General features: G+C 54.0%; 3 protein-coding genes across 3 annotated transcripts; all 3 read right to left on the bottom strand.

Annotated features, from left to right (window-relative positions):
- Window positions 1-377: 377 nt before the first annotated feature.
- kat8 (K(lysine) acetyltransferase 8) lies at window positions 378-4951 on the bottom strand. The gene is made up of 11 exons (XM_029253906.1): window positions 4582-4951; window positions 4308-4382; window positions 3715-3893; window positions 3527-3580; window positions 3086-3250; window positions 2778-2867; window positions 2541-2681; window positions 2339-2432; window positions 1254-1404; window positions 841-995; window positions 378-701 (listed from the first exon to the last, which is right to left on the bottom strand). The coding sequence occupies exons 1-11, from the start codon at window positions 4883-4885 to the stop codon at window positions 637-639; spliced, it is 1473 nt and encodes a 490-aa protein (XP_029109739.1). The 5' UTR covers window positions 4886-4951; the 3' UTR covers window positions 378-636.
- Window positions 4952-5734: 783 nt separating this feature from the next.
- Window positions 5735-9814, bottom strand: rnf25 (ring finger protein 25). The gene is made up of 10 exons (XM_018764422.2): window positions 9746-9814; window positions 8997-9068; window positions 8816-8912; window positions 8594-8661; window positions 8398-8467; window positions 7974-8045; window positions 7714-7860; window positions 7435-7524; window positions 7172-7309; window positions 5735-6944 (listed from the first exon to the last, which is right to left on the bottom strand). The coding sequence occupies exons 1-10, from the start codon at window positions 9760-9762 to the stop codon at window positions 6186-6188; spliced, it is 1530 nt and encodes a 509-aa protein (XP_018619938.1). The 5' UTR covers window positions 9763-9814; the 3' UTR covers window positions 5735-6185.
- A 1245-nt stretch (window positions 9815-11059) lies between these two features.
- Window positions 11060-14467, bottom strand: LOC108941688 (ras-related protein Rab-35-like). The gene is made up of 6 exons (XM_018764473.2): window positions 13677-14467; window positions 12812-12862; window positions 12602-12725; window positions 12368-12492; window positions 12151-12275; window positions 11060-12046 (listed from the first exon to the last, which is right to left on the bottom strand). The coding sequence occupies exons 1-6, from the start codon at window positions 13729-13731 to the stop codon at window positions 11903-11905; spliced, it is 624 nt and encodes a 207-aa protein (XP_018619989.1). The 5' UTR covers window positions 13732-14467; the 3' UTR covers window positions 11060-11902.
- Between the last annotated feature and the right edge of the window lie 455 nt (window positions 14468-14922).

Raw genomic sequence — 14922 nt, 5'->3', positions numbered from 1 at the left:
CAAACGCTTGTCCCCAGTCATCTCATCACAGAACGCACGAAACTGAGCCACAGACGCGTGCAGGAAGAGCACTGGGGCACTGGCACTGCACACTGCTTTCACTGTTTTTGGTCTCACACACACGCGCACACACACACACACGACAGCACAGGGAGAACAGCTGAAGGAACAGAAAGAAACCAAAGTCATCTTAAAATAGCTCAAGTCACACGAAGGTTGAGTACACTTTCGGGATGCATCTCAGGGCCTCCACCACCAGACAGTGCGAACCCCCCCCAGGGAATCCCTCACCTGCACAGAGCACATGGAACCTTAACAAAGGCACGTGTGGCGAGAGTCCATTACGATCTATGTTTTAATGTTAAACACATGGGGGATGGGCAGTGGTTCTACACACACAGCTTGTCCTCAGAAATCACGCAGACATAGAACACAACACACACAGAGCTGAGTACAGCCATACTTTAATAATAACAAAACAAAAAAAGATATCTGGAACAGGAAATGCAAAGAACGTACAAAAACGGAGAGAAGGTGACAGCACTGCGCTAGGTGGCGTGCAGGTGAACTAAACGCGGTCCTTTCAGGAACAACGGCGTCTCAACCCCCGTGGCTCCCAGCCCAACTCGCACTCCTTCACTTCTTGGAGAACTTGGCCTGTTTGTGCTTGGGAGGAGCCCACTTGAGACAGATGGTATCCACTGCAAGAGGGCACACATTGGTGGTCATTTCACCTGAGACAGGTAGCGGGGGGGGGGGGGACAGGCATTACTTTTCCCTCAAAGAGGGCTCCAAGGGGGGGCCCATATGGAATGAGGGCGTTTCTTAACATTACGCTACCTGTGATAGGGGGCTTCTTGTACTGGGCGCTCTTGAGGTGTTCCTCCACCAGCTTGGGCGTCACACAGATGACATGCTGCCCCTTCCAGTACTTGACCATGTTGAGGGACTGCAGGGTGCTGATGATGTCACTCTGTGTGATGCTGGTCATCTGACTGGGCAAGACAAACACAGCGCTGAGAGCGGGACCTGGGGGGTGGGGCGTGATGTGCACTGAGCAAGGCTGCCGAGGCACAAGACGGACAGAGCACAGGCCCCGTACCGCATGCTCATAAGTTACACACCGCAAGGGCAGAAACGTCTCATGGAACTCGGGCAGACGCTGGCTGTCCGCAGCCACGTTCAATGTCCGATCCCACTTGACTGCGCGCACACACGCACGGAAGCACAAACATAGGATAAGCTGCCAGCACCTGAGGTCCTTGATGGACAGCGTCCCACGGAAGTCCCGGAGGATCTCCAGCAGCACCCAGGACCAATAGCTGCGGTAGCTGAGCTTTCCCAGGTCTGACAGGGGCTTTTCCGGCGAGCCCACTGTGTTCTCCAGCTTGGACAGCTCATAGCCTGAGGGGGTGGGCAGAGCAACCAATCAGTCACACTACGGTAAAACAAGCACAAGAACAGAGTGCAGCACAGAGGAGGTACACGCAAGCTGTCCATACGCCACAGACACCCTGAAGCAGCACCAGGTGCTCCTTTGTCTCCCGAGTGCTTGTACATGAATATTATTTAAAAGCAAATCAATCACATCCATCACATGACAATCTCACTGTGAGGGGGGTCCAATTACCATTATTAAAATGATGGTAAGAGCTGTACTAATGGGAGGAAAAATAGATATGCAACATTTTGAGTCTGGAAACCAAACAAAGCATTTTTCTGTATGACAATAACACCAAAATATTTTGTCATTACAAAATAACATGTCAGCTGAAGAAACTGTAAAGCTCTGTACAACCAATCGAAGACCGTGGTTTCTTTTTTTGTGTTTGTGGGGAAAAAGCTGTTTTACCCTGTTCCTGGACACCAAGTGTTTCTAAGTGTGTGCTTCGGCACCGAGCGCTCCGTTTTCTCCTCTTTCGACTGCAAACGCACTACAAGTGAAGCTAAAAAGGCTCCTTTCTGCAGCGGCTGCGTGTGAAGCCGTGTGTCTTTTATGCACCTTTTACTCATTTCAAACCGAGTTTCTGAACTCGGACCTCGCGTACAGCAGTAACACCGCGGACTCTCGTTCGTACCTGTTCTTCAATAGCACCCCATTCACATGCGCACTCTTTCTACGGAGCTGTCTTTATAGCAGGTTACAAACATAACCCTGCTGTACGGAAAAAGGTGTCCATTTCCATGAGGTGCTGTTCAGGTGTTCTGTATGGAACCCTGTTACATGAGGGCTCAGTGCAGAGATGTAATTTACAAAGCAATTCATTAGCAGAGGAACCCCAAAGGAGATGCCACTATGAGCACAGGAACTGAAATCAGATTCAACATGTCAACTCACTGAAGGCTATGAGGAATTTTCCGTATCCCCTGCGCTGGAACGGCGGGAGGGTGAGGATGCAGGCCACGTTGTTGCCGTCTGGGGACTCCTTCTCCTGCTCTCGGGAAACACCCATGAACCCAGTGATGAATAAAAGTCCGAACGCATGCAGACATCTGCCTGGTGCGCGTGCTTGTGCTCAAAGAGCCAGGGAGAAGCTCGCCTTGGAGAAGTAGCCGACGATGTGTGCACCCTGCCGGTTCACTTCTGTGAGAATGTAGAAGACGAATGGCTCCACGTCAAAGTACAGGGTCTTGTGGTCCAGGAAGAGCTTGGCCAGCAGACACAGGTTCTGGCAGTAGATCTGCAGAGAGGTGTGTGCGTTTGGTGGCGCGGCTCGGAGGTGGACGGTGGCACGCGCTCATGTTCTGATCCCTGAGCCCACAGCACCTGGTTTTACCTTGTGGTCTCGACCATCCACCTCGTACACAGAGATGTTGTTCTTGCGGTAGATTTCCTTCCCCGGCGGCTGCCTGCACTGGCACTGCGACTGGAAAGGAGAGAGAGAGCGAGCTGTGAGTACATCCGCCGTGGTGTCTGTCTGTCTCTCTCTCACACACACACACACACACACACACACACACACACACACACACACACACACAATAAGAGGGAGTCCACCAAGGAGACGGCTGCCATTTACTAGCTTCTTCAGGTGTTTGTCAAGTGGAAGCAGAGAGATGGCGGCGCGGCAAGACCCGTACTGACCAAGTGGTATCTGAACGTCTTCTCGTACTTCATGTATTTGAGGCAGTACTCGCAGATCCACAGCTTGGGTTGCTTGCCGTAGTCCTCGGGGAAGGGCGAGAAGTACCAGGCATCGATCTCAAAGCGGCCGATCTGGATCTTATCCACATACTTCACTTTGGTGATCTGGGGACGGGGAGAGGGTGAGCGATGGTCAGAACGATCTGGCCTCAGCAACGAGAGCAGCAGAAGGACGCAGAACAGATGCGCTTTGAGGTAAGGTGCAACGTACAGCACAGGACTAGCAGTTGACGTGGTCTTTCTCTCTCTCTCTCTCTCTCACACACACACACACACACACACACACACAGTGACAAGGAGCTAGCAAACCACGGCCAACACCAGCGCCCCCCCCCCCCCCCCCCCCCCCCCCCCCCCCCGTGCAAGGCCCTGCCCCCTTACCGCCTCGTGCTCCTTCTCGAGAGCCGCCGTCGTGGGGTCCATCTCAGCATAGGTCTGAAAAAGCGCCAGAACACACAGTGGCATTACACTCACCTTTAAAAAGTGCCACGAGCACTGCAGAGAACAGCAGCCCTGAACCGCTGCTGCAAACTCCGTGCATGCGTGCGTGCATGCATGTCTGCGTGTACCTTCTGCACATGGTTAATTTCGTCATGTTTGCGCTTCTGGTTGCGCGTGATCTTCCTTTCGGGCTGCTCTCCCAGCTCCCCGGTGCCGCCGCCCTCCACGCTCTTCCTCACGGCATCCTTCACCGTCTTGGTGAGCGCCAGGCGTGCCTTGCCCACCCACTCGTCCAGCCGCCGGTTGACTTTCAGTAGAAAACAATAGTGAGGAAATGGGTACAGAGACACTGAGTGTGCAGCAGAGACCCCAAGTATAACCGGCAGGTTGTCGGATCGAGTCTCACTGACCGCTCCAGCACCGTTCTCTAATCAGACACTTCTCTCTGGAGCAGCGTACAGCGTTACTGGATGCTGCCGCTCAAATTTCACTGTATTGTATACAACGACAAAGTACAGTATCGCAGTCTCTTTATGTCACTTATACTGCCTGGCCCATTTCTACTGCAAGTACTGCGCACTGTACCACTTGAAGGAAAGTCCCTCGATGGAGAGCACTGCTGCACGAGCTGGGATCCGGACCGAGTGGAAGGCCAGAGCCGTAACCACGACGCCACCTGGTGGCCACACCGAAAGTGAAAAATCAATTCTGTCAAACTCACATCCCACGTAGTGGACATAGAACTCCTCCCTGCCTTCCTGCTCGTTGAGCCGGGACTGGATCACCTCTGCCGAGTCTGAAACACACACACACACACACACACACACACACACGTAATATGACTCGAGCAGAAAGTGGGCGGCTTCAAATCGACTGCTAACTGCGGTCCAGCATCGCTGCAGTTGCTGCGCAGTTCCAGCGCTCCCGCACGCACGGATGGACGGACGAACGGACAAACGAACGCAGAGTCAGAGACGGGCGGCGCGACCACGTACGCCACGTCTTGTCCGCGCGCTGACACAGGTACGTCTCTCCGATCTCCACCGACACTTCGGGCTCCCGGCCGCCTCCATCCGTGGCACGCGGCGTGGCGGAGCGCTCACGCTCGCGCACGGACGCCTCCGACTCGTCATCCTCGGCGCCGCTGCCGTTGAGCGAAGCGGGCGCCAGGCTCTCGGGCTCCCCGCGGGTTCTGTCGAGGTTCCCGGAGTCCGGATCCGCGCCCGCGTGCTCCGAGGAGCCGCAGCCGCCGAAGGTGCCGTCTCTACTCGAATGGCGGTTCGCCGCCTGAGTGGCCATTTTGGTTGTTTTGGAGGCGAACGCGCAGCTTCGCGCGCCGCCCTGGTCGCGGGACGATGGCGCGCGCGACGAGGCGAGCAGCGCCCCCTGCTGTCCTGGCGAGGAACTGGACGAACGGATCAGTTCGTCAGGTGGGTGTTGCTGAGGCGCCAGCGACTGCGTTGAATCGGAGCGCTCGAGAAGAAGGTGGTGGTGGTTGTGCGGAAAGTGTTGAGAGAAAGTAGTCGGTCAGGGCGCTAGCCTTTCGCTTTCCTCGGCCTGCGTTCACTTTCTCACACGTTTCCTCTTTTTTATGCATCATCCTCGCTGCCACTTCCGTGCACCTCATTTTTACACTTATTATGTAGACACGCGTTTTCGTTCGGCTACGAAAACATGCTGGAGAGCCGCGAAACGCGCCTCCGCTCGACGCGACGTTCGCCTCAGAAACTGAAGTGAGTGCAGCGGCACGAGACGTGTTTCTGAGGCATTTTTCGTCACACAGCGTTTCATTCCCCGCCTAGTCCGTGTAATACACACATTGTGCTTCTGTTGAAATGGTATTTTCTCTACAGGATGCCCCAATAAAGAAATAGACTCTTTATTTCCGCACACACAATGTGTGCGAGGCGGGAGAGCGCTTTGGAAACAAACAGGTGGATGTGCACGTACTTCAGTGATCGCTCAATCGATGAGTCTTCGTGCTGTCGCCGCCCCTGCTGGCCGCCAATGCCTGCGCGCCCTTTTCTCCACACTCCTCTAGAAACTTCCATCCGTGCTGTTTCTTTACACGTACTCTGATTTATATTTAAGCTGATGGTAGCAGCTGTATTAACAGGACAACATTTGTAATTTGGCAGGACTCAGTGCTGTTTCCTCACATAAATACTTTATTATGTTTACAGTTTCTTTCACATATATTTGATTCTTCTGCAAACTCTGCAACCCTGTTTCTGCTTACAAGGCAGATATTGCACCTTAATTCTGCACTAGTGTGTGTAAACAAGTATGTATTTGGCAAATCATAATAAAAAAAAAAAAAAAAACCAGGTGCCAGCATAAGGAAGCCATTTGTGCAGAATAATCTCTATTGAATTTCCAAAGACAATACCGTCCCATAACACAAGTGCGTATTTAGTATCGCAGTGATTTCGGTCATTGGTAATCGCACGCACAGCTGGTGCTATATATTCATTTATTTCCTGCAAGATGGGACAGGCCTTCCAAAAGTCAAAGAAATTACTTGAACTTTATTTCAGATCTTCGACATGTGCATTTCGGTCACATCTCATTCCACAGTCCGGCTTGAGGTTGATTCTGTTCAATTCCAATGGAGACACACTTCCTTGTTTCCTTCACAGCTGCCCTCTTCCTCCAACAGCCTGGGATTGAGATCCCTTCCAATCCCCCTGCTGCCTCCTCTTGCTCTGTGCTGCAGGTTCACTCCACCCCTTCCCCTTTGACCTCTCCCTCCTCTGTCCCTTCGAGTCTCCCGCCAGTCTCCTCCTTCGCAGGTACTTTCCAGCACCGTGTCGAACCGCTGTCTTGAGCCCCGCAGGTCCCCCCGCCTCCCCACGTCCCCCTTCGGACCCCGCTCCTTTCCCGGTGCGCTACTGCCTCTTGGGGTGCCAGCTGAGAAAGAACGCAGCTTTGCTGGCTTTACGGACTGAGTTTCGCTTGGAGTCGCTGCTTTTGGCTCGCAAGCATTTTCGCGTCTCTCCACGTCTGCACAGTCAGCAGGACACGGCCGCAGTTTCCCTTCGGCGCCGCCCCGTAGTCGGCATTCCAGCTGAGACACACCTGTTGGTGTGGTATTCTCCCCCTTCACTCCTGCCTTTCCCTCTGAGGAGAGGGAAAGTTTTGCCACGTATTCCTCTACGACTTCCTCATGCCGCGTTCGGCCTTCTCCTCTCCTGCTGCCTGTCGATTGACCGCGGCGCCTGTGCCCCGGGCCGCCCCTCCACTGAGAGTGGCTGAAGCCCGGCTGGCTTGGGCAAGTGTCGGCAGAAGGAGCAGATGGCATGGCTGGGCAAGGAGAGCCATCTGAACATGGGTTTGTGTTGTTGGCATCAGGAGACATCTGTCGATCGAGGAGAACAACATGGAAACACTCATCGGGAGTCAGCGACCAAAGGAGCTGCGCACACTGATTGAGTCACACTGCATTGCTCCAAAGAAAGCCTAAAATAAAACTATTTTGACAAACAGTGAGGGGCCAGGAAAAATGGACTGAGCTAGAAATGGCGGGTATCAACCGAATGGAATGCCGTAGTGTCCACGGTCCCGCAACATGACACTGGCCCTTACCTCATTCGTATGTATGAGGAATCGATTGGACTCGGCCTCTGGATTGATAACTCCGCCCCTTTCCCTCTGCCTCTCCAAGAGAGTCTGAAACTCCGCCCACTTCTTCTGAAAGTCCGCCCCCACCATTGTCTGCTCAGACTTGAATTGATAAAGAATGAAAGTCAATGCAAATATGGAGTAAAACTGACAACACTTGAATAAACCCACTGCAAAAAAAGTTCCACCAATGTCACACATCATATAGGCAGAATGATGCGTTGTACCGTGGGAAAACAAGGTGCAGGAGAAGCCAGGAGGTCCTTCAGGTCATAGGTCAGCGGCTCTCGACAAACGGGGCACACGACAGTCAGCTCCTGCATGGGAAGCCACGTTGCTGTAAGTGGGAGTTGCACTGCGGTGCTACAGTAACCTGCCACTTCCACTGCAATATCCCCTCCCAGTCGGAGACGTCGCGAGAGCAGCTCCGCAATTTGGGCAGTAACCCTGCGGGAAAATACCAACTTTCACTGTTAAATTGGAGAACGGCGCTTGGTGTCCCTCACCAGGCCGTCCACTCCCGCCCTCGTCTTGTCCTCCTCCATCTCCCTCTCGCGCTCTCGAATCTCCGTCTCCGAATGCGCCACGTAGCGGCCCAGGCAGTATGAGTGGAAGTAGTGATAGCAGCTGGTCTTGGTGAACACCTCCTCTTCCTGAGAGGGTGCAAGCAAACACAGTGAGCAAGAGCAGCGTGCCCAACAATCGCGGTCCTCACACACGACACAGCGAGGGAAGCCTCACTGCCGCCTCGTTCCGGGCTCAGGACCTTGAAGCCGTACAGGCAGATGACGCAGTTCCCGTGTGGAATATTGCTCTCCGTCAGGATCTCTTTGGCTTTCTGTAAAACACACAACATCCTTGCTCTTTGCACTGCGTGTTGCGGGAGCTGCTGATGATGCTCACAAGTCGCCGAGAACCTGAGTATGTGTGAGCTCAGGTAGAGCACTGCTCATAAGGCCGGGGAGGTCGGCGCATCGTGACCAATCCCTGCTGTGTATCATACTGTGCCGTGGCACCGGGCCGCACCCGCCTCAGGGACACCGTGAACCGGCAACGAAGGCTTCTGGCAAAATGAACATGCCCATTTTACACATGAACATCTTTACCAGTGTAAGCCAGTGGACTACAGTAAAACCTTAACGAGGAGAAATAGCACTCCCCTAATGTGTGTGCGGTGAAAGAGCAGAGACCTCAATGAGCTGGTAGAGCGCTGGACCCCCAAGACACAGCTGTGCCTCCGCCTGCAGACATTGCTGGACACTGCAGGAGTGGACAAGAGAGCAGGGAGAGAGCTTAGGCTTGCACCGTATGACCAGGAAGAACACGCGACCGCAAATCCCACGGCGGACGAGATGGAGCCCATGGACGTCCCCAATGATCGGCTACCTGAGGAGCTTGTCATCGGAAAGGCCTCTGGGGTGGAGAACGGAGATAGTGGGCGGAGTCGTCGGGTACTGAGACAGGGGACATGGCAAAGTGAATTGCCGGGGAGGAAGAGCAACATGGAAAAACAGATCGGGAAAAGTGCAGCCCGTTGCAGTGTTCCAGTAAAGTATCGCGCGTCGCGGTACGCCGGAACACGGAGCAGGAAGACACTGCCGAGCGCACCTGCGAGTCCAGAGTCAAGGCGAGCGTGAGTCGCACAAACTGCGAGAGGGCGTCTTCGGCCGTCGACGGGTACAGGACCACGCTCACCTCCACGTCCCTGGCGGCAGGAAGGAAAGACAGCAGTGAAAGGAGAGGCTCGGTGACGGTACAGGACGGCAGGACGGAGCGGCCGACTCCTCACCCTGTGCTGCTGGTGCTGACGCTCAGCTCCTCCAGGTAGATGGACTCGAGCACCTCGATCTCGGACTGGACACTGGCGACACAAACGGAGGACGCGGCTCACACGACACGTTACTGCGAGCCCGGTGCCATACCGACATCACACCACACCGTACCGTCATTACACACCTTGGATGGAACGCTGACCTTAGATTTACTGCTGGGCTCCGGAATTCAAAACGGCTTCCAGTGAACTATATCATGCAGCGTTATCAGTCCACACACCTTATTCACCGCGGTGACTTACACTGCTAGATTGCATTACCAGTGAAGAGCAGGTCTTTTGACTGTGGGAGGAAACCCACGCAGACACGGGGCGAACATGCAAACTCCACAGAGACTGAGCAGGGACCGAACCCATCATCATGTCCAAAAGTTTTGCTCCACCCACCCAGGCCAGGCGCTGCGAGGCACAGAAAGCAGCGCTACTCGCTGTGCCGCCGTTGCCCCGCACCGGTCAGTGTGTGTTCACCCGTCTTACGGTGAATATTCAGCGACTGAGCGCTGGAGCGACACAGAGAGAGAGAGAGAAAACAACGGCGCGTCCGCCCCACACACACACACTCGCACGAACATTCGTTAACCACGTAACTGTGTTTACAGCGAGTCGCAGCGACACACCCCGCTACGCACGAATGCACGAGGAAGCGGCTCCGCTCCCCGCAGCTTCTCCCAGCGTTCTGTCTTTTTATTGTCTGTCCCACCACTTACTCGCTGTCCGCCGCCATCTTCGCTTCGCCTGCGCGCTCCCGCGACGGAAGAGGCAGCGCGCGCCTGTGGGCGGGACTTCCGCCCGGATGTGGCGGTGCTCTGTGTGCGCGCGCACTTCTCCACTCACACTCTTTTACGTGAATTTGACTGCAAATGAAGCGGGTGAAACTACTTAGGAGAAACGACGCCTGCCGCGTGGGGAACTTGATCCCGAAACGTGTTTTTGGTGCCTCATTCCTTCTCAACAGCTACTGTACCATTTTGCTGTAGTAGTGACCTGTCACTGGTACACTTTGAGACACAGCCGTTGTTGACGCATCGCTACGATGTGTGGAAGAAGGGCGATGAACGCTCCACATAAGGATACGAGCGGGACAAATATCCTTGTGGTGGGACAGCTGATGACCTCGCAAGGACATCTCGGAGCTACAGTGAATTGCTGTCATTTCTCACCTTTCCCCTTACGGAGGAGTACAGAGTTTGTCCTGCTCACGGAGGCTCTTCCTCATGGCCCTCTGACTCTCCAAGGGAGTCTCTCGCCCTGCTGTCATGTCCGCAGCGAATGGGCTCCATACTCCGTGTGGCGTCAAGAGGGAACGGGCTCTATATTCCTTGTGGCGTCAAGAGCGAACGGGCTCCATACTTCTTGTGACGTCAAGAGCGAACAGTGGCGTCAAGAGCGAACGGGCTCCATACTCCTTGTGACGTCAAGAGCGAACGGGCTCCATACTCCTTGTGGTGTCAAGAGCGAACGGGCTCCATACTTCTTGTGACGTCAACAGCGAACGGGCTCCATACTCCCTGTGGCGTCAAGAGCGAACGGGCTCCATACTCCTTGTGGCGTCAACAGCAAACAGTGGCGTCAAGAGCGAATGGGCTCCATAGTCCTTGTGGCGTGAGGAGCGAATGGGCTCCATACTCTTTGTGGAAACATCTGTTTCTCGCACTCTTTCAGAACCTATGAGAGACACGCCGTTCTTTGCGTTACGGTGAAGTTGGCACCTCACATGATGTCACCTTGTGCTCTTGAAACACCAATTCGTTAACAGTGTAACACGGGGGAAGTCTGCCTGAAGACTCTCAGATATTTCTTCATAAGCAGCATTAAGGAAACCTGTTTTACGATTGTACCGTGTCAAACATATCAGGAAATTCAACAATGGGATAGATGTTAATTGCTCTTTTTGTAACATTTACCTGCCCCTCTTCTTTAAAGTAACTTAAGATTATTTACCCATATATACAGCTGGGTATTTCAGGGGAGAAGTTGAGGGTACAACAGCTGGAGGTGAGATTCCAACCTGCGACCTTTTGGTCCCAAGGTAACCGCTCTCACCCCTGCGCTACTACCTGTCCCTACAGACCCCCATGGACTGTGCTACTCCCCTTTTCTGGCACTGTTATTACCCTAAAACGCTATGTAAAGATGTCTCTAAATTCATTATTGATAAACTCTGTAAGGATTTAGTTTTTCTTAATATGTACCATCTGGATTCTTACATTTGATAGAAGCACAGAGAAACGGGCATATATCACCAATTTAATAATCATCTTCGCAAGATAACATATACACACATCCAAGTTTGCTTATAAAAAAACCCCCTGTATTTTCTGTTTTTCACGAAGACTGTAAACAATTCATAAACAGTTCATAAAGACTATGGCAAAGTGTAAGAAGAAGGCCATTAAGACTGTAAAATTTTTGAGATTTTGATAAAAACGGTTGCTCTCGTGCGGAGTTGTAGTTTGGTGCCAGTCCACCAGGTGGGGGGCAAAAAAGAAAAGAAAAAGTGAAAAGCAGGAAAAAAAGTTTGTTCTCACTGGAAAGAAAGAAGAAGAAAGATGACAGTGAAATGCAGAGGAGTGGAGGTGTGGCCTTAGTGCTCAGCATCACATGAGCTCCGTGTGCCCTTTGCTGAGGCCCGGAGGCAGGAACCTTGAGCACAGCAAAGCAAGAGTGCTGTGGGCTGATGTGTGTCACGGGGCTCTGGCCTGGCACACTGTGGGAGAGATACTGCGCAGCACATGACACACCTGCAGCAATCAGTGCACTTTCATCGATGCTTTGCATTGAGGACAGCGGTAAAACAGGGTCCCGGCGGCGCCACCTTTCACCTATATCGTTACTCTCCCTTTGCGCTCCCACCTCCGCATTCATCAGCACTTCTTCCCTTTGCTCCTGCGGTCACGGTCGCGCTGCGAGCTCATGTGGACCTTGTCCTCGCGCTCCCGCTCCCTGCCCACATGCCTCTGGCTCTCCTTCTTGGCCCGCAGCACCATCCGCGCCAACGCCACAAACATCTGGGGGAAAGAGGGACCGCATGTCAAGGACCCCGGAGACAGATCAGCGCTGCGGCGCTCCTCGGCGTCACCCACGTGCCAGGCCTTCGTGCCCCTGCCCTCACCTCTTCCACGTTGACGTTGTCCTTGGCGCTCGTCTCGAAGAGCCTGACGCCCACGGACTCCCCGAAACACTGGGCCTCCTGGGAGTCCACCGCCTTCTTGGAGGGGTTGTCGTTCTTGTTGCCCACTTAGCAAAAAGCAGAGACATTGGGGACAGGAAGTGAACGTCGCTGTGCCACACACACCTGCCCGTCCCCAATGAGGAGAGAAAACACTAACCGAGGATCTTGCAGACGTCGTCGCAGTTCTGGGATATTTCGTTGAGCCACCTCTTCACGTTGGCGAAGGACTCTCGATTGGTGACGTCGTAGACGACGATAACGCCGTGTGTGTTCCTGTAGTAGCTGGGGGACGCGGGGTTACGGCACACTCAGAGGAGCGAGGAGAGAGCAGCAGGTGTGTGTGTGCGTGCATGCGTGTCACTGGGATTCGGACAACGAGTGTGCTGGTTACGTGGAAGTGATGGTCCTGAACCGCTCCTGGCCCGCAGTGTCCCAGATCTGCAGCTTTACTTTCTCCCCGTCCATCTCCAGCGTGCGGATCTTGAAGTCCACGCCGATGGTGGTGATGTAGCTGCCTGCAAAGCACAGGAGGCGAGTGTTGACGGGACGACGCCTCGACGACCCCGCGAAGGCCGTCAGCGCCATGGCTCGCCAGACTCACCTGAAAAGGAGCTTTCGGCGAAGCGGAGCAACAGGCTGCTTTTCCCTACATCTGGGACAAAGTGACACATGTCAGTGTGTGTTCCTCACACCTCTCCGCACTGCCCGGGGCGACAGCGCACTCATCCCTCGAGAAGTGGCGGTGTATTACGCATACCGCGTCACGGTAACAGCCGTTGTTCAGCGCACCGTCATTTGCGCTTCCACAGTGAGGGTTTCTACGCACTGCCTACTTGCGGTCACAGTGACAACCTCGAGTTCTTGTACCTGATGCTTCTCTCCAAAGCACCCTGCAGCGAAGCCATTTACATTGATTTACCCTTGTGCACAGGTGCCTCATCACCTAGCAACACTACCCAGCGCCTCTGACCGTGTAGCACCGGCGCTTTTTACACGGGCGGCGACCCGGCCAACTGCATTACTTCGTATCAGAAGTATTTGCGAACTGCTGCCCGTATTTCTTTGTGTAGGGTGCACTGCTTCACACTCCGTGCCTGCTGGGTGCACTCCAGACCTCCAGGACCCTGTGCCAGACATGGCCTTATTGAGAACGGACAAGCGGAGACACCACAGCACCGAAAGACAAGCGAGAGTTCGCTTTTGTTACACACACGGTCACACGTCATCAATATGACAGAAGTCGCTGGAACCACGTAGTGTGAGGATTGCGTGTCCTGTGTCCTTCTGCGTGGAACAAGCGCAGCTGGTTGTGCCCTCGCTTTCACACGACGTTAATCTTACTTCACCCTGACGCGACTCTGAGTACAGGGTCCTGATAGCTTGGTGAGTTACAGAGCCCTGGAAAGGCAGCCTGCACGTTCATTGGTTACGAGACGTTTTTAGTGAAAACGAGGTTTTTCACTGACTGGAGTCTCCGATAACGAGCAGCTTGAAGAGGTGGTCGTAATCCCGTCCCGCCATGTCCCCGCTGATCACCGCAGCGCCGTCACTCCACTCGGTCCGAGTCCCGCTCGGTCGCGGCTGTTGCTGTCGCTTCAGTGAAACGCGGAGGGTCCGGTGCTCCCCCTAGAACCCTCTTCCTCCCAGCTCTCGCCGCTCCGCCCACGTGCCTTGTTGTGTAGCAGCCATGAAGGGAGCGCAGGCCGCGATCTCCGATGCCTCGCCCTCCCCCAAACACCGTGGCCGGAGTCCGCCCGGAGCTGCCCGTCACCAACAGCGAACCACTTTCCCGCATGTGCCTCTTACGCACGTGTGTCACGGGCCCAGCGAGCTGCTACCAGAACCACGCCTTTGTGCCTGGGTATGACTGCAGTTACGCCCCCTCGCTCTTGCGAACCGGGCTGCGGAGGAATCGCGACTCGCACGACCCTTCCTCTTTCCAGCTGCCGCTTCCCCTTTCCCTGGCACCGGCGCCCTCTCTCAGAGGTACCAGGTGGAAGTGCTACCTCTAATGAGGAAAAGAGAAACGTGTGCGGAAAAGACACGTGAGTGAGTAAAACTGGGGCAGAGGATCCAAGAGCACGATACAGGGGAAAGCCAAGTGGACGCAGAGCCCCACGCACGAGGATTCATTGTCACACGAGCAAATTAGCATAGTGCTGACAGAGGAATTTTGGGAAACGGGGAGATGGACACCCTTGGACACAAAAACGGGCCTCACTTGATTTGTCCGTGAAAGGACACACACACACACACACACACACACACACACACACACACACACACACACACACACACACACCAAGTCCTGCAAGAGAGTAAATTCAGGAAAGGAAACCAAAGGTGAAAAGAGAGCTACCCCCTTAAGGCGCGCACACACACACACACACACACACACACACACACACACACACACACACACACACACACACACACACACACACACACACACACACGCATGCAGTGTGGGGAAAGTCCAAGATATCAAAGAAGAGCACAGAAAAGCAGCCAAACAAAACTTCCATAAAACATGAGTAATGTGCAGTACAATACATTTACCTGATGCTTTGTTCCCAAAGCAACTTACAATGTTAAGGTTACAATTTGTAATGATGACGTATTATGGTGGAGACTAAGGGGTTGCTCCTGCCCTCGGTCCTCTCTCCCGCGCGTGCGCGCAGGCTGATATACTTGGCCGTGTACACATTTTGT

This window comes from Scleropages formosus, chromosome 8 (genome assembly GCF_900964775.1).
Source record: "Scleropages formosus chromosome 8, fSclFor1.1, whole genome shotgun sequence".
Classification (NCBI taxonomy): Eukaryota; Metazoa; Chordata; class Actinopteri; order Osteoglossiformes; family Osteoglossidae; genus Scleropages; species Scleropages formosus.
This window is presented reverse-complemented; position numbering and strand designations above follow the sequence as displayed.